The sequence below is a fragment of the Electrona antarctica genome (assembly GCF_951216825.1).
Source record: "Electrona antarctica genome assembly, chromosome: 9".
In the NCBI taxonomy this organism is placed as follows: domain Eukaryota; kingdom Metazoa; phylum Chordata; class Actinopteri; order Myctophiformes; family Myctophidae; genus Electrona; species Electrona antarctica.
In genome coordinates this window covers 4,461,040-4,485,054 of record NC_136790.1, presented here as the reverse complement: position 1 = coordinate 4,485,054, position 24,015 = coordinate 4,461,040, and the positions used below count along the sequence as shown (strand labels likewise).

At 45.4% G+C, this 24,015-nt stretch overlaps 1 protein-coding gene across 1 annotated transcript in view; it reads left to right on the top strand.

The window, feature by feature from the left end:
* ephb2b (eph receptor B2b) overlaps positions 1-24,015 on the top strand; it is a 228,846-nt gene that overhangs the window by 144,294 nt on the left and 60,537 nt on the right. Inside the window, exon 5 of the mRNA XM_079509890.1 lies at positions 476-811. Within this exon, the coding sequence (XP_079366016.1) occupies positions 476-811 (336 nt within the window). The remainder of the gene's footprint in view (positions 1-475; positions 812-24,015) is intronic.

The following is a 24,015-nucleotide window of genomic DNA, read 5'->3' as shown; positions in this document are numbered from 1 at the left end:
GACCTTGAACCTTGAACCAAGCATTTAATTGATCGAGAGTTGCTATACTGATATACTTTTGCAAAAAAATATTTTGGACGTTTTTTAACCCATTTTGACCTGAGATCAGATTCTAAAAATGTCTTCTACATCCTGACAGTTTTCTGAAAAAGCTTAAAACCCATTTCGGCGGGAACCCCTTTTGGTGTTAGCATTATGTTATGCTTTAGCTATTGAAAAATAGCAGATCTACAAGCTCATAGCGCACCACCGAGTGGCGCGCTACGAGCTTGTAGGTCTGCTATTTTTGAAAAATCCAAGAACGACTGACATAGAAACATAGCTTTTTCAAAAAACTGTCAGGATTTAGAAGACATTCATAGAATCGTTCCCAGGTTAAAATGGGTTTTTAAGTAAAACATTTGAGCACTTTTCCCACCACTTGCCTGCAACCAACCCTCGTTTCGGTTTCGTCTTCGTTCTTTCCCGCATATAGCGGTGCCGTCCGCCCCACAGAACGTCATCTCCAGCGTGAACGAGACCTCCCTGATGCTGGAGTGGATGCCTCCGCGGGACTCGGGGGGCCGCGAGGACGTGGTCTTCAACATCATCTGCAAGAGCTGCGTGGGGGGGCGCGGCGGCTGCACGCGCTGCGGCGACAACGTGCAGTTTGTGCCCCGCCAGCTGGGCCTGACGGAGCCGCGCGTCTACATCAGCGACCTGCTGGCGCACACGCAGTACACCTTCGAGGTGCAGGCGGTCAACGGCGTGTCCGACCAGAGCCCCTACTCGCCGCAGTACTCCTCCGTCAACATCACCACCAACCAGGCCGGTGAGTAAGACACAGCTCCTCGTCTCTCTCCCCGTGTCTGTGTGTGTGTGTGTGTGTGTGTGTGTGTGTGTGTGTGTGTGTGTGTGTGTGTGTGTGTGTGTGTGTGTGTGTGTGTGTGTGTGTGTGTGTGTGTGTGTGTGTGTGTGTGTGTGTGTGTGTGTGTGTGTGTGTGTGTGTACGTGTCAGCTCATTGTTTTTATATTTGGCAGCCTGGGCCATGTCCACAGGCTAGTGGTCAGAGGCTTGAGGATTATAGGGCTGTCCAAGTGTAAGGCAAAGCAGCTTGCAACATACTGTTCAATCTCCTCCATTATAGGCAGTCGGTCTATTTGGAGGAGAAGGTGCTTTCTGTACCCATGATTTACTTTCGGTGTTGGTAATATGACAGACTGAAATGACCAATGTTGGCTGTGATTAAGTTCATGTGTTGCCTATATTCTGTACATTTAGGGCTTGTTTGGACTCAAAGCACATGATGTTTCGAGTGCGTGCAGATATCAGAAGCAACTGAAAATATTTGTGCCCTTGATAATGTATTTTATATTTGTGGACTCAAATAAAGAAATTGAAGTGTGTGTGTGTGTGTGTGTGTGTGTGTGTGTGTGTGTGTGTGTGTGTGTGTGTGTGTGTGTGTGTGTGTGTGTGTGTGTGTGTGTGTGTGTGTGTGTGTGTGTGTGTGTGTGTGTGTGTGTGTGTGTGTGTGTGTGTGTGAGTGTTTTCATGTCAAGGACCCCCAGAATTATCTGTATTTGGCCGCCGACCCCCATCTGAAAATATGTAGTTCCAGGGACCCCTCCCAGGAGAAAAGATATGGGTTAAAAACGTTCGCTCTGAAAGAATATATATATTCAAAGGTTTGCGCCACATTTTCAAAAAGGGGTTCCCGCCCAAAATGCGTTAAAAATGACATGAAATGTAGATTACAGTGAGAAATAATCCATTAAGATAATCATACAATGGAAAACTTAATTTTTTTTTAATTGTGGAAAGGCCTGTTGATTACACAGGAAGAACGGAATGAAGACAATTTATATCCTCAAGCTGCGCACAGGCTGATAAGGGGTTCATAATTCAAGAAACATAATTAGGGGCTTGGCCATGACGTATAACTTCAAACAGTGAAATCTATCTGAATATTAATACTAAAATAGACAGGCAACTGGTGTAGGGAATTAACATAGGAGTACTCTCTTCTCCTGGTTTTAGTTAAATGTATTAACAGTAGTGTTCTGTGTTTTTCCTTAAAGATGGAGTGCCACAATCTTTGTATTTTTCCAGTTTTTCATGTGTCTATGAGGTGGCAGTACTTCATTAGACACCCTGGAGTCGTTTTTATGTGCAATGGTGTATTAACTTTGTATTTAGGGTTTCTTCCTGGAGGCTGAACCCTTGACAGTCAAACGGGCCAATGAAATAAACAGTAATATAGTGACATCACACTATCAGCCCCTCCCCTAACCCCTCCCCCTTTATCATACAACTACAGCTGTGGGTGCGGCTTCAGTTCAGGTGGATCACCACCCATCACCACCCACCAGGCAAACCAGGCATACTTAATGAACTGGTGGGCGTGTCCACATAAAAACAACATTTTAACAAATACCGTACACTTTTTGAAAAAGGTTATGCCTCCTTATATAACAATAATGTTTTAGGGTGGAAAAAAATCATGGCACTCCATCTTTAAGGTATATGAAGACACCATTGTGATAATCAAGGCACAACGTTATAATCAAGGCACAAATCAAGGCTCTTCCCCTCCCTTCTCTCCAACATGCGGCGATGTATGCACATGGGGCATGGGAGCACTTTGGGTGTGACTTTGAACCTTGGCGTACGCCACGCCAAATATCACGTCAGGTCGGGAGCTGTCGTAGGCTGTCGTAGGCGTATTGACAATCGGAGCAGCATTGACTGGCCAGCTGACAGGTTGTCACAGGCATCTAAACATAATTATGTAAAATGTTTAGCTATAATAAAACGAATAAATAATGTGAAAAAGATATATTTTGTAAAGGCATGTCATATGAAATTGGTATCGGATATATATACAAGCAATGAAAACAATGTTTCAAGTTAGTTAGATGCATAACTTGCTTAAGCCATTTAAACAGTGCTTTGCATGAGCCATGATGAGCGCATGTACAGTCCTGTCCCCTAAGTTTCTTCCTCAATCTCAAAATGGTCTCTATGGGTTCTGAAAGGTACCTTTGTCAGACACACCCACAGACACACCCCCAGATTCTCAGCCACACCCACAGGTTTATTTTAATATGTGGAGTGGCTATTCAACCACCAGGTGGCTTCGACCCATGATGAGCAGAGCTCCACTGAGTCTATTCAACCACCAGGTGGCTTCGACCCATGATGAGCAGAGCTGCACTGAGTCTTAACTTCTAGCAATATGCAGTGGTGGAAAATGTATCACATTTTGTACTTGAGTAAAAGTATCAATACTGCAATATAGAAATACATTGAAATACATACTGTTACAAGTAACAGTCCGGTATTCAACATTTACTTGAGTAAAAGTACAAAAGTATTGGTATCAAAGTGTACTTAAATTACCAAAAGTAGAAAGTAATTCTACGGCACAGAATATTTTCATGACAGAGAGACATTGGAGACTGCTGGAGGTGTATGTAGAGTGAAGTCTCCCAGCTTGCCATACTGTAGCCTATACAGTAACAGTACAGTAGGCCTGTGTGGAGTTATGTCACTGTGCAACCTCCTCGTTTAAGGATAAACCTGATGCGAGGCCGCATGGGAAGATATAGGTAGGCTACTCAACCAGCCCACCACACACCAGTTTACTCATATAATAATCAGTCACTCCATCAACGTTCATATAATTGACAGCCGCCACTGGCTATCTATCTGTCATGACTCATAAACGTGCTGTCACGGACCACAGTGACAGAGGACACAGTGACAGCGGAGGAGATGCACTCCTTTATTTATTTTTTTTGCAAAACAGCAGCGTGCGTGTGTGTGGCTCGGCGCTGTGCCAGGGCTGTGTGTGTGTGTGTGTGTGTGTGGCTCGGCGCTGTGCCTGGGCTGTGCGCGTCCAAACTTATCCAATCGTGACGGTGGGATGTGATGCGATGGTGTTAGGGAAACAGACAACACGTCGTAGGTGTACAGCTATTTATAAATTATAATTTCATTCATGGTTCAGGTGTTCGTTCACTAATATCTTCTAACTTCTCTAATCGTTATATATTTAATATACAACACACGGTTGGGCTCGCAAGTTGTGTGTGTGCGTGCGTCTATGTGTGTTTGTGTGTGTGTGTGTGTGTGTGTGGGGGGGGGGACATTCTTATCGGCCTTTCCATACGTTGTTTGGTCGTATGCCAGTTATCCATGTCGCTAAAACGAGGGTGATTTTATAGGGCGTGCCAGATTGATTTCAGCCAGCCCATATTTTATCAACGCCGAGACCGAAATTCCGCGAGGATCAGCTGTTTTACGATCACTTGTTAAATGCCGTGCCGACGTTGCCAGAACCCACGCTCGGATTTAAGGTAGAATTTACACTCCAATGACAAATGAGGGCCTATACCTATAACCCTAACCTTAAAGGGGAATGAGGGCCTATACCTACAACCCTAACCTTAAAGGGGAATTTCTTCCTACCCCTTTTTGAGTGGTGCAAACCACTCCAACAACCAGCTTTGTCTGTATGTTTGTGTACCTGTGTACGTGTCCGTGCACAGGTGAGCATGGTAACCATGGTCACTGACATTACGTCAGACCACAGCTGATCAGGCTATATAAGACCTTGCACCACTCAGTTCACACGGGTGTGATTTTTTTTTTTTACAAAAGTAAGTGGATAATATACATGTATATTGACCCAAAAAAATCTATTATTATAAAATAAATAGATATAGGGCGCTGGTCCTTTAAGAAAAGCGTAGGAGGGGTCTAACGCCAGCACACGTAGACCAGGAAGAGTGCAGTGTCAACAATGCATGGAGAGTTGCTGTCACATCATCTAGAACAGATGTAAACAAAAAACTGCCATTGCCATTTTTTACTATTCAAATAGCCGATATATATATATATATATATTTTTTTTTAATATATTATTATATTTATTATATATATTTTTTTTCTTTTTTCTTTTTAAGAGTAAAGAGAGCCTACGTCCAGCAGTCAAAATATTATTACATTACATTTCAGAATGGTAGGCCTGAGGCCTGAGGCCTACCATACCAGGCCTGAGGCCTACCATACCAGGCCTCAGGCCTGAGGCCTACCATACCAGGCCTCAGGCCTGAGGCCTACCATACCAGGCCTCAGGCCTGAGGCCTGGTATGGTAGGCCTCAGGCCTGAGGCCTGGCTACCATACCAGGCCTCAGGCCTGAGGCCTACCATACCAGGCCTCAGGCCTGAGGCCTACCATACCAGGCCTCAGGCCTGAGGCCTACCATACCAGGCCTCAGGCCTGAGGCCTACCATACCAGGCCTCAGGCCTGAGGCCTACCATACCAGGCCTCAGGCATTGCGCGGCACATCTATGCACAAAATGTCTATGTTCACAGGCTTCTGTGTGCGGCCTAGAGAAGCATCTGACCATGTGCAGCACAACACAAGTCTTACTCCCTGGTGTATCCTCTCCCTCCGTCCACTGTTTAGTGATGATAACTAGTCTTAAGTGTCTCCATGCTCTGTCCTCATCCACCCACTTGTGTCTAGTGTTACATTTAAGCTTGTATAAAGCCCGGGGAAATACGTCCCAAATCCATTGTGATATAATGTATACACCATACTGCGTATGAGCTGCTATGAACACTCAAAAAGGCTAATTCAAAGATTAGCCGGGGTCCAGTATCTCTTCCAGTATAATGTGACTTGTAATGAAAAACAGACCGCTTTCGGTGATTGGCCCAGACTTTTAATCTTTTAGGATCTCCCAGAAAATGTTCCACAAATGTTCCATCCCTCCCTCCCTCCCAATCTCTCTCTCTCTCTCTCTCTCTCTCTCTCTCTCTCTCCCCCCCCCCCCCCCCCCTGCAACGATGGAAGCGTTTTCCACTATGTGTGATTGCGGTGGGTGGAAGTTGACCGCGACTCTTAATTATTTCGCGTATAGGCCGCGGCATCGATTTGCTCTTTAATTGTCTCTATGAAATGCATCATTTGGCGTGCCAGGCTGTGCTACTCCCGCCAAGCACTGATGACTGAGAGGGGGGGGTATATATATATAGGAGGGGTTAGTAACGGGGCAGGGAGGGGGTTCTGGGCCAGGATGTATGCTGGCTTTGGGCTTTGTGTCCCAGTGGTACAGCATGCGTCAGTGGTTGTCACTCCTCATCACCAGTAGTCCCTCCTGTAGCGGCGCAGCAAGCCTTCTGTGTGTGAGACTCCCTCCCCAAAGGAACGGCATGTGTTACTGTGTTCTTTATTGAAGCGGACATATTGATTTGTGTTGTTGGTCTAGTTGGGTTGTTGTACAGTACAGTACACTTCCTGCTCTCGCTGCCGGGAATGCTGCCTTGCCTCATATTATGGCTGCGTCTGTCCATTATCTTCTTAGCAATTATTCAAGATTGTAGAAGTGTTATATAACCCATTTTGACCTGAGATCAGATTCTAAAAATGTCTTCTACATCCTGACAGTTTTCTGAAAAAGCTATGTTTCTATGTCAGTGGTTCTTCGATTTTTCAAAAATAGCAGACCTACAAGCTCGTAGCGCGCCACTCGGTGGCGCGCTATGAGCTTGTAGATCTGCTATTTTTCAATAGCTAAAGCATAACATAATGCTAACGCCAAAAGGGGTTCCCGCCCAAAATGGGATAATAGGCTACTGTATACACACACACATCAACATGGAAAATAGTCATATAGATTTTTTTTGTAAACGACTAAATTGATTAGTCACTTTTATACTTGCTCGTACCACAGTGGTGTGCACCACAAGGTTTGTTGATTGGCTAGTTTCACTATTTTGGGAAAATCTATTATTTCACTTTATTCTGAAACTTTTTATACTATTAGATCGATTTGTGTTATTTAACTGTTGCTCCCCCAGTTCAGAGATAAGAGGGGAAGGGGTGGACGAGTGAAGCGTGTTTCACAGTGGCGTGCACAGATAGACACTAGGGGGTGCTAGAGCACCCCCTGCCCTTTTCCCTCTGGACAAAATGTGCCCATTTGAAAAAAAAAAAAAAAGCTTTTATTTTTTTATTTTTTTTAAGTGTGCAGTATGTGGACCATGGTGACATTGATCAATTCTTGATAAAAAAGCTTCTAATATATTATTTAGGTCCCAAAATCTATAAATCTCACACTATTAAGGCAACCGGCCGGTTCCACGCGCTGCACAAGGTGCCCTTTTTTTCACTTGAGCACCCGCCCCTCTAAATGTCTGTGCACGCCACTGGTGTTTCGAGTTGGACGAACATACTTTCAACGGAGAAGGAAACTGTGAAACGCTACCCTTTGTTGCACACTTGTTGGGACATTTTACGAAGACCTGTTTGTGTAAAAAAAAGCGCCGTATAGCGCTCGGTTAACAATGCAGAAACGCTCTAAGTCACACTAAAACGGGAGGCCCTCGGCTCATTCAGAGAGCCGACCCCCTTTTTTTATTGTCTGTTGTGATTTGAGTCACCGGTGTGGCGGGTTAATGAGGGCCTCTGAGAGCAGTAAAGCGTTGTAATGAGGCCTTCCCAGCTACACTCTTTTCTCACTAGGCCACAATAAGTCTGTCACCCCTCGGCCCGCTCTCGCTCTCCATGCCTTCTCCCCCTCCCCATTCACCCTCCCGCCGCAGAAGTTCTGGCGGAAATTGGGGGGGGGGCTCTGCGCCCGCTCCCACTGAAGTGCCCGTCACTTCAGATTAGGCACCGAGGGGTCCCATCAGAGGGAGCTGTGAAAACGACTGAACTCTGGCTCCTGCTGCCACCACCAACCCCAGAACCCCACCTCCCCCACTCCCCCCCCCCCCCTTACCCAGCATCACCCCACCACTTCACCCCAACACCCGCACCACCGCACACAGACCCGGCAGACAGAGTGAGCTGCAGTGCCGCAAGGCCCCACGAAGCTGGAGTTGGGGTCACGGGGACCAGGAGGCCATAATTGCGGCTGGTTCGTGAGGATTGGAGGTTACGTAAACATCATGTCACCCCTAATTACGCCAGGCACCCTACGTGCTCCTCCCTCTCATGTTGAGGATGCGAGCAAGAGATGGAGACCAGGAAGAGGTGAAAGGTTCAGGTTCAGGTTTATTTTACATACACAGGACATAAACTAACATCTATATTGCAAAGAAAAAGACAAAAACACAAACAAAAAAGTGCTAGTGAAGTGACAATACAGTGCAATACAGTTCAAGGTCAGCTGTTCAGCAGCCTGACTGCCTGGGGGAAGAAACTGTTACTGAGACGGGTGGTGCGAGATTTGATGCTCTGGTAGCGTTTTTTGGAAGGGAGTTGTTTGAACAGGGTATTTGCGGGATGGCTGGTGTCTTTGATGATGTTGTGGGCTTTTTTCATACAACGAGTGGTGTAGATGTTGTGGAGACTGGGTAGTTCTGTGTTACCGATGATTTTAGCTGCTGTTTTAACGGTCCTCTGCAACCTGTTGCAGTCCTGAGCGGTCGTGTTACCGTACCACACTGTGATACAGCCAGTTAAGACACTTTCAATTATAAAGCGATAAAAGTTCACTAGTCCTTTTGTACTTAAGCCAAATTTTTTAAGGCGCCTCAGAAAGTACAGTCGCTGCTGCGCCTTCTTGAGGATGTACTCGGTGTTGAGTGACCATGTGAATGTGTCTGTGATGTGTATGCCCAGGAATTTAAAGTTATCAACTATGTCGACAGATGACCCTTTGATGGAAATGGGGGTGTGGATACCTTTGGACTTCCTAAAGTCTACAATGATTTATTTGGTCTTATTGGTGTTAAGTGAGAGGTTGTTGTTATCGCACCATAGAGTTAGATCTTCTATCTCCCTCCTATAGGCCCTCTCATCACCGTCGGTTATTAAACCGATCACTGTGGTATCATCCGCAAATTTAATTATGCTGTTATTCCCACATCTGGCGACACAATCAAACGTAAACAAACTGTACAACAGAGGACTGAGGCAGCAGCCTTGAGCATCTCTCTCCTATGCGTACACACTGGGGCCTGCCTGTCAGAAAATCAAATAGCCAATTACAGATGGAGCTGCCCACACCAAGGCCACTGAGTTTCAACACTAATTTAGATGGTACAATAGTGTTGAATGCGGAACTATAATCTATGAACAGTAGTCTGACATAAGAGCTTTTATTTTCAAGGTGTACCAGGGCAGTGTGTAAAGCAAGAGATATCGCGTCGTCCACAGATCTATTTGAACAGTAAGCAAACTGTAAAGGATCAATGCTAGCAGGAATGATGCTCTTGATAAAGAGAGCACGTGCGTCTTTAACAAATTATGCATACTGTATACATGTGTGTGTGTGTGTGTGTGTGTGTGTGTGTGTGTGTGTGTGTGTGTGTGTGTGTGTGTGTGTGTGTGTGTGTGTGTGTGTGCGTGCGTGCGTGCGTGCGTGCGTGCGTGCGTGCGTGCGTGCGTGCGTGCGTGCGTGCGTGCGTGCGTGCGTGCGTGCGTGCGTGCGTGCGTGCGTGCGTGCGTGCGTGCGTGCGTGCGTGCGTGCGTGCGTGCGTGCGAGGGATGATGATGATGGTTTGGGTGTGTGGGGTCATGTGGGGGTGGTTAGAGTAATCCATGAAAGCAACAAATAAATGTAATTCAGACGTAAATTGGACGTGACTGTCGTGAAAGTGTTCCTCTCATGGGAATGGCTGCCGTCCTAAGCCGGGCACACATAGTAGAAGGTGGGGGTGGTAGGTGGATGGGCACGGTGTGCACGATGTGGGCGAAAGTTCGTCCCTTCTTCATACCCAATCAAGCAACCACCACACTCTATTACACACGAGGCTTATCCTCACTCTGTAGGTGGCTGCACCCTGTACACCTCCTGTACACACTCTGTAGGTGGCTGCACCCTGTACACCTCCTGTACACACTCTGTAGGTGGCTGCACCCTGTACACCTCCTGTACACACTCTGTAGGTGGCTGCACCCTGTACACCTCCTGTACACACTCTGTAGGTGGCTGCACCCTGTACACCTCCTGTACACACTCTGTAGGTGGCTGCACCCTGTACACCTCCTGTACACACTCTGTAGGTGGCTGCACCCTGTACACCTCCTGTACACACTCTGTAGGTGGCTGCGGCCACACTTCCTCTCTGCGGCCACACTTCCTCTCTGTGACAAAGGGGACATGCTGCTTGATTACATACTGTACTGATTACATACTGTACGGTACGGCGCACAAAGCAGATTGGAACTCAATGTCGTCTATAAGGTTCTAACTAACGCAAAAATACAAAAAAACCCCTTCAGAGGCGTTTTTTTTGTAAATACAATAAGCAGCCAACATAAAGCCATCTTCTTCTAATCTGTGGCTTTGCTCTGCTCTCTAAATGCGCTCCTATTTCTGTGCCACTACAGCAGGCAGTTTGTGTGTGTGTGTGTGTGTGTGTGTGTGTGTGTGTGTGTGTGTGTGTGTGTGTGTGTGTGTGTGTGTGAGTGTGTGTGTGTGTATGGGTGTGTGTGTGTGTGTGTGTGTGTGTGTGTGTGTGTGTGTGTGTGTGTGTGTGTGTGTGTGTGGGTGTATGGGTGTGTGTGTGTGTGGGTGTATGTGTGGGTGTGTGTGTGTGTATGTGTGTGTGTGTGTGTGTGTGTGTGTGTGTGTGTGTGTGTGTGTGTGTGTGTGTGTGTGTGTGTGTGTGGGTGTGTGTGTGTGTGTGTGGGTGTATGTGTGGGTGTGTGTGTGTGTGTGTGTGTGTGTGTGTGTGTGTGTGTGTGTGTGTGTGTGTGTGTGTGTGTGTGTGTGTGTGGGTGTATGGGTGTGTATGTGTGGGTGTGTGTGTGTGTGTGTGTGTGTGTGTGTGTGTGTGTGTGTGTGTGTGTGTGAGGGCAAAGGAGTGAGACAACAGATAGAAAGAGTGACACATTTGGTCAGGGGGGCGAGCGGAGGCGCCATAGGGTGTCCGTGTGAGAGGTGTTAGGGTGACTTGAACGAGGCTGACAGGCGAGAGAGAGACAGAGAGCGAGCCAGAGACCAGACACGCCACCAACTGAGGGATGTTCCAAGTGCAAAGTAGTAATTAACCCATTCTGGGCGTGAACCCCTTTTGGTGTTAGCATTATGTTATGCTTTAGCTATTGAAAAATTGCAGATCTACAAGCTCATAGCGCGCCACCGAGTGGCGCGCTACGAGCTTGTAGGTCTGCTATTTTTGAAAAATCGAAGAACCACTGACATAGAAACATAGCTTTTTCAGAAAACTGTCAGGAGGTAGAAGACATTTTTAGAATCTGATCTCAGGTTAACCAGTAAAATTACTCAATATCACAGGTTCATATTAGTCAATGATATTAGATTACTAGTGCAGTTCCTTTTAGCTGCTTTTCAATTACTAAACCACCAGCATATCAATAGTATATATTTCTGATGATTATTATTATTATTTGCGTGGATTCGAATTTGTTAGATTTGCCCGAATAATTGAGACGTGGTATCCTATCCTGTGTGTGTATAAATGATATAGATTTTGAATTTAGAACAGCTGATGTATCCATGTCTTAAAGCCTGATGTATACTTTGTTGTATGGTGTTGTAACTCAGAATATAACCAATCTACAAGCTCATGATGTGGTGCATTGCGACACATTGTGAGCTTGTAGATTGGCTATTTCCGGCATGTGACTCCATCGTACGATAAATTAAGCATAAGCATCCTTTGAGAAAGACATTTGAAGCACCAACTAATTTCCTTGGGGACTCTTTTCGCTGATCCCTGTGGTAATAATACTGCATGTAGACGTCCAGTATACAGACATGGATAGACCACAGTAAAAAAGAAAGATAGGAATATAATAATACAATGACTAAATAACAAACATGTACATTATATGACACAAAACAGACACAGAACTGTCATCCAATAACCACAACAATGATACAGACAGAGAAGTATACAATTTGCAATGACGTGGCAAGGGAGAATAAATATAGTCAAGTAGTTTAAGCCATTTTGGGCGGGAACCCCTTTAGGTGTTAGCATTATGTTATGCTTTAGCTATTGAAAAATAGCAGATCTACAAGCTCATAGCGCGCCACCGAGTGGCTATTTTTGAAAAATCGTTAATTTGGAATATATATTCTTTCAGAACGTTTTTAACTCAAATCTTTGCTTCTGGGGGGTCTCTCTGGAACAACATATTTTCAGATGGGGGTCGGCGGGCAATTACACATATTTTTGGGAGTCCCTGACAGGACATTGTTTGAGAACAAGTTGTTCTCAAACAATGTAAAAAAACAAAAATATATGTAATTGGCCGCCGACTCCATAACAACTGCCACAGAAACATGTTTTTCAGAATATTACAAGATTTTTTTTAGAATCAGGTCAAAATGGGTTAAGAAAAATAAAATTGGTATTATATGGTGCCCTAAATTCTTAAAGAAAATAAATAAAGTGGTAATGCCATACCAGAGTTGTATTGTTGCCTGTGATTCATCTGGCGGGTAGAAGTGGAGCAGCCTTATAACAAGGCCTTATTGAGCAAAAACACTGTGTTTTATTGAGGCTCTGGTGCTCAAGGCCTTCTCTTCAGGGAGAGCTGAGAGCGTGCAGATACGCAGGGGTTGAGAGGACAATGCATGAAGACACAAAGCCAGCCATTATCTTTCCTCGCCATCCCCCTTTCCCCCTCCCCCCTCCAATGATTAATGAGGGGTTAATCAGTCATTGCTTTTAAATTCTATATATATATTTATTTATTTATATTTTAACACTCCCAACGCGGATCGCGTATCAATACGTTATCAATTAATCAAACGTCGGGTGCGGATCACGTATCAATACGTTTCAATCACTTTTTTATAGCATACTTTCATTCATCTTTTTACCCACCCGGACAATGAAGAACCATCGCCCTATCATTGCTGCTTAGTCCAGCTCACGTGATCAGAAAAAAAAAAAAAAAAAAAAAAAAACCCTCCCCTCCTGAAAACAGGAGGGCGGGCCGCTTTACGTGTAGAAGCCAGTGTAATGGCTGCGCCCATGCCGATCTAGTCTGTGTTTGAAAAGAATCACATTTCACCTAACCTCGCCTCACCAGGCTTTCCACCTCGGACATTTGATTCCCCCCTCCCCTCCTGTTTCTCCAGGAGGAGGATCTTGCGAGGGGGTACATGCTCTCCTCTGTCTCTCGGAAAAAAACATGACGAACGCTGAACGGAACGCTGCCTGAACACATATGCACCAGATCGGCATTGCAATGCAACGTCTGCAACACACATGGACAGATGCATGTTTCCTTCTTCATACTGTAGAAGGTGCAACTGTTCTCTACAGTTGCGCGGTGCAACTGTAGAGAACAGTTGCACCGCTCACTTCACAGGGGTGTGATTTTTATTATTACAGTAGAAGTTTACAGACCAAACTGTAAATAAAAGGTTTACATGACTTTCTGCCTCAGTCCGTATATAGCGAGCTGTAGAGAACAGAGTTTGACCGCTCACTTCACAGGGGTGTGATTTTTATTATTACAGTAGAAGTTTACAGACCAAACTGTAAATAAAAGCTTTACATGACTTTCTGTCTCAGTCCGTATATAGCGAGCTGTAGTGAATAAGTAGAGAAGTAGAGTTGCACTGCTCACTTCACAGGGGTGTGATTTTTTTATTATTACAGTACAATTTTTTTCCTTATGAAAGCAGAGAGTCTTCTGTTTCATACGGTATATAGTATTTATATGTCGCTATAGGCCTTATTTTGTGAATATTGAGGAGTTCACGTCCATGTCTTCTCTGAAGTTATCTGGTGGGCACAAGCTGCATTCAATAACCAATTACTGTCTAACTGTAGATGGGATCAATGTTTACTGTTTTCCTCGTAAAAGTACACATTCAGGGCTTTCATTCGGTGTATAGGATGTATAGGATATTTATTGGGTTCAATTTTATATCTGCCTGTCAATGTCTCTGACTTTAAACCATCCATAACTCTGCTCGCTGTTCAAGATAACCACTTCCAGGCAAATGCAGGTGTTGCAAAAAGGTCAATATCTCCAGAATGGAACATGGTAAAATCAAAATGTATTTTTTTAATTGAAGTGGACAAGTTCAGCTTTCTTTTGATGTAGGCGTGTGATTCTCGCTATAAGAGAACATTTTACTGTGGGCCCCCGAACAAGGCCTTTGTGCAATGTTAAATGGCAGCAACATCCAAATAGGCCTGTTGAGATCTTCCAGCAATCAAAGTGTTAAAGGGCCAGCAGCCACTCATTGGCTTTGTTGTCTTTATTGAGCCACTGAGAGCGAGACTGAGTATGGGGTGGAGGTGTGGGAGGGGCTCTTGGGGGGGGGGGGGGGGGGGGGGTGCAGGAGGGGAGGTTCTTGTGGGATTGTGAGTGCATGTGGTTCCAGAGGCAGAGGTCCACTCCTAACCACTACATCTCCTCATGGGCATTCTCTGGTAGCCCCCCTAAGTTGGCCTACAGTTATTGTCATTTGAGGTTAGAATGGTTGCTGTAACCCCATTCATTCCCACCGTGAAGTTTAAGCAGAGTTTTCTGACAGCCGACTGACTGGCAGTGTGTTATTTTGCACTGATATGGCATACATAAATTCCGTCCACTTTGACTGAGACACATAGTAGACAGTAAGGTTTGTGGAAAGATTCACGCACGCACGCACGCACGCACGCACGCACGCACGCACGCATTTCATTTTCAATGACCAACGGCCCTTTATTATTATGTACTGAACAAAAACCACTTAAAATGACTCCACATCACATCATTCTCATATTTTATGATTTATATCATTCCATTACTGTCTCAAAATGAATGTGCCCCATACTGGCCCATGTAGACCATATAGGGCTTCAAAATATGTGGACGCAAAGATTATTACCAATGGGATTATATAGCAGAGAGTGTGATTGGATGGCAGAGCAAAAATGTTTGTATTATCAACCGTTTCAGGAGCAAGACTTCCTTCTACCTGAATGCAAACTATTAGCATTCCGCAAGAGAAGCCACAGCACTGCACTGCAGATAAACAAGACCTCTACGCCCTCCTTCTGTGTGGGTGTGTGTGGGTGTGTGTGAGTGTGTGGGTGTATGTGAGTGTGTGGGTGTGTGTGGGTGTGTGGGTGTGTGTGAGTGTGTGGGTGTGTGTGGGTGTGTGGGTGTGTGTGGGTGTGTGGGTGTGTGTGGGTGTATGTGAGTGTGTGGGTGTGTGTGGGTGTGTGTGGGTGTATGTGAGTGTGTGGGTGTATGGGTATGCGTTTGTATTTGGGTGTGTGGCATATATTACATTCTATGGGCAGTGGGCAGGTGTAGTACCGTACATAACATTCCAGGACATCATTGTTTAGGCGTTCCATTAACTCAAGGTGAGCAGGTGGATTCTGTTTTTCTAAAGCTGTAGTCGAAGAAGAGGAGAAAAGAATAAGGTGGACTGAATGGGTTTCTTATCAAGAGAGTGGGCTGATTGTGGGACTGAATCACATTACTCTGCAGGGACGTGTGTGTGTGTGTGTGTGTGTGTGTGTGTGTGTGTGTGTGTGTGTGTGTGTGTGTGTGTGTGTGTGTGTGTGTGTGTGTGTGTGTGTGTGTGTGTGTGTGGGGGGGGGGTCTTGCTGTAATCGGCTAGGCACATCACTATCATATGGTCTGGGGAAGATTTATGACTTAATTATGGTCCAAATTGCCCCAAGCGAACTGTAAGACGGCCACCGGGGGAACACGGCTGCTCCACTGGGCAGAAAGACGCACTGGTGCAGAGCCAGGTGTTCCTCTATGAGCCACAACGTGTCAATACAGCCAGGTGTTCCTCTAGGAGCCACAACGTGTCAATACAGAGCCAGGTGTTCCTCTATGAGCCACAACGTGTCAATACAGAGCCAGGTGTTCCTCTATGAGCCACAACGTGTCAATACAGCCAGGTGTTCCTCTATGAGCCACAACGGGTCAATACAGCCAGGTGTTCCTCTATGAGCCACAACGGGTCAATACAGCCAGGTGTTCCTCTATGAGCCACAACGGGTCAATACAGCCAGGTGTTCCTCTAGGAGCCACAACGTGTCAATACAGCCAGGTGTTCCTCTATGAGCCACAACGGGTCAATACAGCCAGGTGTTCCTCTATGAGCCACAACGTGTCAATACAGCCAGGTGTTCCTCTAGGAGCCACAACGTGTCAATACAGAGCCAGGTGTTCCTCTAGGAGCCACAACGTGTCAATACAGAGCCAGGTGTTCCTCTATGAGCCACAACGGGTCAATACAGCCAGGTGTTCCTCTATGAGCCACAACGTGTCAATACAGCCAGGTGTTCCTCTATGAGCCACAACGGGTCAATACAGCCAGGTGTTCCTCTATGAGCCACAACGGGTCAATACAGCCAGGTGTTCCTCTATGAGCCACAACGGGTCAATACAGCCAGGTGTTCCTCTATGAGCCACAACGGGTCAATACAGCCAGGTGTTCCTCTATGAGCCACAACGGGTCAATACAGCCAGGTGTTCCTCTATGAGCCACAACGGGTCAATACAGAGCCAGGTGTTCCTCTATGAGGGTACAGAGCCAGGTGTTCCTCTATGAGCCACACCGTGTCAATACAGCCAGGTGTTCCTCTATGAGGGTACAGAGCCAGGTGTTCCTCTATGAGCCACACCGTGTCAATACAGAGCCAGGTGTTCCTCTATGAGCCACAACGTGTCAATACAGCCAGGTGTTCCTCTATGAGGGTACAGAGCCAGGTGTTCCTCTATGAGCCACAACGTGTCAATACAGAGCCAGGTGTTCCTCTATGAGCCACACCGTGTCAATACAGAGCCAGGTGTTCCTCTATGAGCCACACCGTGTCAATACAGAGCCAGGTGTTCCTCTATGAGCCACAACGTGTCAATACAGAGCCAGGTGTTCCTCTATGAGCCACACCGTGTCAATACAGCCAGGTGTTCCTCTATGAGGGTACAGAGCCAGGTGTTCCTCTATGAGCCACAACGTGTCAATACAGAGCCAGGTGTTCCTCTATGAGCCACACCGTGTCAATACAGAGCCAGGTGTTCCTCTATGAGCCACAACGGGTCAATACAGCCAGGTGTTCCTCTATGAGGGTACAGAGCCAGGTGTTCCTCTATGAGCCACAACGGGTCAATACAGCCAGGTGTTCCTCTATGAGCCACAACGGGTCAATACAGCCAGGTGTTCCTCTATGAGCCACAACGGGTCAATACAGCCAGGTGTTCCTCTATGAGCCACAACGGGTCAATACAGCCAGGTGTTCCTCTATGAGGGTACAGAGCCAGGTGTTCCTCTATGAGCCACAACGGGTCAATACAGCCAGGTGTTCCTCTATGAGCCACAACGGGTCAATACAGCCAGGTGTTCCTCTATGAGGGTACAGAGCCAGGTGTTCCTCTATGAGCCACAACGGGTCAATACAGCCAGGTGTTCCTCTATGAGCCACAACGGGTCAATACAGCCAGCCAGCCCAAACGGAGACAACATTGCTGACCTCAGTCCAGTGCTATAACCACCACAACCTTAAAGTTGTGAAAATGTGAAAAATCCCTGCTTTGAGATCGAAAAGATTTATGACTCTCACTTTGGTTAGGGGAGAACATGTTTCCCATTTCCTATGCAATCTACAGTAAGCATGTGTTAGAGACTGCAGGGCAGAGAGAAATGGGGCCCGTGGAATAGAGCGTTGCAGTCCCGCCCCCTACCATGGACCAGGAAATGAATCCCAATGCATTTCAAAAAGTATTTATTTAAAGACGGTTACGCCACGGACAAAGCCAACTCGAGTCGTGACAACTCATGACAACACAAACAATATTTTGGACCAAACAAATAATTACAAAGAAGAAAAACAACAAAAAAAGTGTTGTAACCTGCCGTTTTTTTCTTTTTTCTTCTTTCTAATTATTTGTTCGGCCCAAAACATTTTGTTTGTTGTCATGATTTGTCAAGACTCGAGTTGGCTTTGTCCGCGGCGTTAAACGTCTTTAAATAAATACTTTCTGAAATGTCTATGAGGAAAATGAACGGAGAATCATTTCCTGGGCCCTGGTAGGGGGCGGGAGCCGCGGGACTGCGACGCTCTATAGAGAGAGGTGCAGTTAGAGAGAGAAAGTGACAGGGAAAGAGAGAGGGAGGCTGTGTAAAAGATTAAAAGCGCCATTGAACGTGGTGTTGGTGGTGACGGACGGTGACAGAAGGTGTCGAGCAGGGCACATATGGTCGGTGCCAGTGCAGGTCAGGCAGGACAGACTCTGTAATGCACCTGGACCTCAGCACTGACAGGACAGACTCTGTAATGCACCTGGACCTCAGCACTGACACAATGGCAGCTAAAGCCTGGTGGGAAGACACCTTCTCTAAACTGACAGGCAGCCACTCATAATAATATTAACCCATTTTGACCTGACATCAGATTCTAAAAAATGTCTTCTACATCCTGACAGTTTTCTGGAAAAGCTATGTTTCTATGTCAGTCGTTCTTCGATTTTTCAAAAATAGCAGACCTACAAGCTCATAGCGCGCCACTCGGTGGCGTGCTATGAGCTTGTAGATCTGCTATTTTTCAATAGCTAAAGCATAACATAATGCTAACACCAAAAGGGGTCCCGCCCAAAATGGGTTAATCCTAGAATGAATAATCATATGAAATCCTCAGTGCTCATTTAACTTTGAATGTGGTTGGATTGGATGTGCACATTCTGATGTACAGCAAATGGATGAATTAAAACTCAGTGTTTTACTATTGTATAGAGGCAGGTGGGATTCGTAGCTAGCTACGTAGGCTGTCTGGTAATTCAGATGTCACAGGTTCGTGTGTGACACTGAACTACTACTTTCTATCAGTCCTTATATGTGACACCGATAAGGCACTGAGCTGAATGCTTAAAATCTAAGCGCTCCGTGTTGACATCGAGTAGGCTGTTTAGGAAGATAGACTCGGACTGGCACTACATTAGCAGCAGCTTAATGTCTAAGTGGTTAAGTGCGTATGTTGCGTGTCTTGAGAGTGGGCTATAGGAGCTCAATCTGGTGACTTGACATGACCCACGCATGCAATTATGCATTTCATTGCGATGTAAGATTCCCTGAAGAGAATTTACATAATTATGGATTATCCAAATTACCTAAATGATGCCCTAAGTTGTTCATAAATCATTCATCAGCTGTTCGTTTCTTAAACCGGTTCAATGCACCTGAGCGTTTAGGTTGCATTCTATTCTCTGCTAGAGATTTAAAGTGTGAACATTGCGTGCATACAAATATGGGCTAAAGGATAATGAAGGCCTGGGCCATGGCTCAGTGGTCCAGGCACCTTGGCTGGCAATCCAGTCTGGCAGTGTGCCGCGGGTTCGACTCCCGATCCCGACGGCCTTTACTGCATGTCATCCCCCCCATCTCTCTCCCCATCTCCTGTCAGCCTACTGTCTGTCCCTCCATAAAATATATAAAATAAAGGCGAAAGCCAAAAAAAAAACATTTATAGGATAATGAAAAAACATTGGCCCAGTCGAATGTAAAAATATATAGATTCATGATGATCACTTTACTTTCATATACTGTAGCATTTACTTAGATTTATGCTGAAATGAGAAAATAAGTCATTCTGTTTCAACACAGTGAATTTATTCACCAATGTTTTACGGGGAATAACCAAAGTGTGTTGCTGCTCATGGACCGATTTGGTCGATGGGATTTTCATTTCATTAACATGCATTAGAAAAATGACAAATACAATCTTGAATTGTCATTGAAATGGTCATGATTGCCAACCATTTCTAAAAATGTATGAATCTGGGTGCAGCAGTGTGGAAATAGATAGTGTTATCCATATATTATATATATATATATGTTTTATTCCAGCCCAAGCCATTTATTGCTAACAGCATTATGAGCAGTTCAATTACTGTAGCAACGATCCAATCCACTTTATTTATATAGCCCATTTTACAACTCGAGGTTTACAAAGTGCTGCACCGAAAATCAAAAAGCTAAATACACTGTTTAATTTGAAGCAGAAAAGCAAGAAAATCACACAGTAAAAAAGAAACAGCGTCTAGTGAAACAAAAACAGACCACAGACACTCAAACAGGATTAAAAGCCAAGGTATAAAGGTGGGACTTAAAGGGGCATTCCACTCATTTTAAAGGTGGGACTTAAGGCCATATTTAAGCCTCGATGGTGGGGGCCAGTTTTGCATTTCATAATGTGGGCGCTACGGCAGAAAAGGCTCGGACCCCTCTGGTCTTTAAGTGGTAAATGGTAAATGGTGCATTTATATAGCGCCTTTATCCAAGGCGCTTTACATAGATTACATTCACCCATTCACACACACATTCATACACCGATTGCGGCGGAAGCCATGCAAGGTACCAACCAGCACATCGGGAGCAATTTGGGGTTCAGTGTCTTGCCCAAGGACACTTCGACATGTAGACAGGAGGAGCCGGGATTCGAACCGCCGACCCATGGATCATTGGACGACCTGCTCTACCTCTTGAGCCACAGTCGCCCCTTAAGCGTGTCTTCTTTGTGACCTCGTTAAAACTGGCCCGCAGACTGCAATGACCTCTATGAGTTCAGAGAGATACTGAGGTGCCAAACCATTCAGTGATTTAAAGACAAACAATTCAATCTTAAAATTAATTATGAAGTGAACAGGGAAGGTAAGTGAAGCCAGAATCGGTGCAACGTGGTCACACCTGTGGGTTAGGTAGTTGTGAACTTGTGAATCAATCGTACCAAGACAAGTAGAAGTTGACTTGCCGACAGTCAATGACTGGCTAGCCTGACTGAATGTGTTAGGTTTCTGGTCTAGAGGGGCGGGTCGCGGCAGAGATTTGCGCACGCCCTGATTGGATCTCACCGATCTGTCAGTCAGTCAGTCCCCCCCCCCCCATCGGCCCCTCCTTTCCCCCCAAGCGCAGCGCTACGTAGCCTCGGTCCCAGGCTTACTTTTCTGCGAAAAGAAGAGCCTGGTCACAACGTAAGGCAAAGAAGCTATCGGCGGACGTATCCTCCGGAACATCCATCAGATGTATTTCCCCCGGATACGATATTTTCCCGACCAATCACAACACTTGTTTCATTCGCGGAGAATGTAAACTGATTTGTAAAGCATCAACGTAATTTCCTTGGGAGATACTTCCGCTAAAATCCCGCAACTTCCGATGATAGTCTTTTCAGCGTAGGTCTTGCCCAGGGTGAGCGCTACGTCACATAATTTGGAGCGACGCCCACCCGGAAGGGTTGACTCCTCCCACTTCTAGAACAGAGCGGCCAATGCGTTCATCCAGGCTTTAATTTTTTGGCGCCGACGAAAATGAAAGTCTGGTACCGAGGCTAATGACTGGCTGCTATTTATATACTGTTATATCACTACATAATGTTATATCATTGACCTAAATGGCAATTGAGATGTCTGTAGGAGTGTGGGCTGCAGGCTATCAGAAATTACTTTGAAATACTTTAGTATAAACTGTAAAGTGACACATTACTTTACCTGGGTTACATCTTCTGATAGTTGTACTTGAATGTTGACATGAAATAATAATCCTGTTTAGTGTTTCATTAGCGTGAACGTGACATCATTCTGATCATGAACACCGCTACGATAAAGATACCAAGGATCCAACAGTGATGTCACTGTTATGCAACGCGGAAGTAGTAGCACGGACTCGTAGTTGATTATAAACCTTAGTGACATCATGACATCACGGACGAATCCTTCGTATTGGTATCTTCATGCGACCGAGTCAACTTCTCGCCGTTGGAAGGTTATAGATTCACGGCCCGGGAAACTGAATCCCCGGACGCCATCTTATTAAAAAATACAAATAAATGTAAAGCAATTACTCTCACATTTACAGGATGGCGTGCAAATATATCTGTTTGCATTTGGATGTGTCTCTGTGTCTTTGTTTCCCAATCCACTTACAAGCCGTGTGGGCTTGTAGATCGGCTATGTTCAGCATGCAACCAATTGTAAAATTACTTATACTGGATCTCTTGTACACTAGTCCCTTCCTAGAATTTTAGTCTAGTTTTTAGCTGTTGATGAAATTGTCAATACATTTAGTTTTAGCATTAGTGACCGTGAATGAACCCCAAGCGAATGTTAACAACATTAATCGCCCCTTTTTCTCTCTCCTTTATAATGCTCTCTCGTGAAGGAAGTGGAGGTTCGTATGCCTATATTTAGGACGCTCTCTGGTCCCACGGACCGGCACCGGTCCACCTACCGGTGTCTGGGAACCCCTGCTCTAGTGTAGTGTGTATGCAACCATCAGTCTTGTTTATTATCAGACAGCATTTTGTTATTATTTGACTTGGAAATAGCTTTAGCAAATAAGATTAGTCAGAACCCTTCAATCCCCCAAACAAACAAACAAACAAACCAAACTGTCTCTCACCCTCCTCTCCACTTCTGGTTTCTCAGTAACGTTCTGTTTGTTGAAAGAACATAAAGATGTTCTCTGACAGCTACTGTATTATGCCATTATTTCTAGCCTCGTGCTTTTGGATTTTATTTATTTTTATTTTTCAGTCATGCATTTATTTATATCCCCAGGGTTGTGTTTTGATTACATTAGAAATAGCTTTTTACTGTTTCTGGTGCCATTTAACCGGAGTGAGTGCTTTTTATGTTGCGGATCAGGCAAAGAATGAGCTGTTGGCTTAAAGCTCTCAATGAAGGCTCAGTTCTCAAATGAAGGCCATGAGTCTGTGATGAACACAATCACTAGCGTCTCTCTCATACTCTCTCCCTCCACCCTCACTCTCTCTCCCTCCATCTCTGTCACCTTATCTCCCTCTCTCCCTCCACCCTCACTCTCTCTCCCTCCATCTCTGTCACCTTATCTCCCTCTCTCCCTCCACCCTCACTCTCTCTCCCTCCATCTCTGTCACGTTATCTCCCTCTCTCCTTCCAACCCTGTCACCTTATTCTCTCTCTCTCTCCCTCCACCCTCACTCTCTCTCCCTCCAACCCTGTCACCTTATTCTCTCTCTCTCTCCCTCCACCACCTCTGTCATCCTCTCTCCCTACCTACTTTCTGCCAAACACACAGACATTCCATGGTGACATATAAACGAGGCACCTTGAATAAAGAGTGCAGCAGCAAAACACAGTTTCCATTGTCTTGCCTCTGTCTGGAATCGGTGGTATGCGCTACTGTACTTATTTGTGTTCTCATGTGATATCCCTGTTACCCCTCAGAATGTCATGCACCACTGATGTCACTCACATACAGATCTAGCAGATCATGTGGTATGTTTACACCCTCTGGGGTGTAAATTATAAATGCTGCCTGTAAATTGGGTTCAGGAACATTTTTCTTTTAAGCAGGGATGATCTTAAATACTCCTTGCTATGGCATGTTAGTGACTGCAGATAGCTCCTCCTTTGTAACAATAGCCATTTCATGTTCGTGTAGATTGAAGACAATTGGTCACTGAGGTGACTTGTGATGTCACTCAAAGAGATCTACAGTATTCAGATTCCATCTGTCATGTATCAGCTATAAATAGAACGGAAGCCGCTAGAATGTAGTAGCCTGGCTAATAAGCCAGACTCAAATCACACTGTCGTGTGGTATTTGAGTCTGGAGATGCTGTGTATGGATCTTGTTTCCTGGGGGGCGGGTTCAAACATTTTCTCTTTGACGCAATTGGTCAGAGCTACTGTCAGTCAAAGGTCTCAAGCATTGAACATCACTGTACCAAAGCCCGCCCATATTGCATACCGTGTCCCTATTGGCCACACCAGTTATCTGGTGTAGGAAATGGGCGTACAATTGAGCCTCTCCAGACCGTAATCCGCCGGCAGGCAATTTTCTTTTGCCAACGGCTGATTCGGTCTGGCTTATTAGCCAGGCTAAGAATGTAGTGCAATACATTGCAGTCTTTTGTGAAGATTATCTTTTGGCTGCATTTAGACAGGTCTGAGGTCAGTGTAGAGAGACAGGGAACCAAGGGGAGGAAAGGCTGTTGACAAGACATGAAATACAGCTCTCCAGTCGGGATTGACCTGAGGACATTGCTGCTATGTGGTTATAATGCTCAAACCATTCAGCTATACATTACAA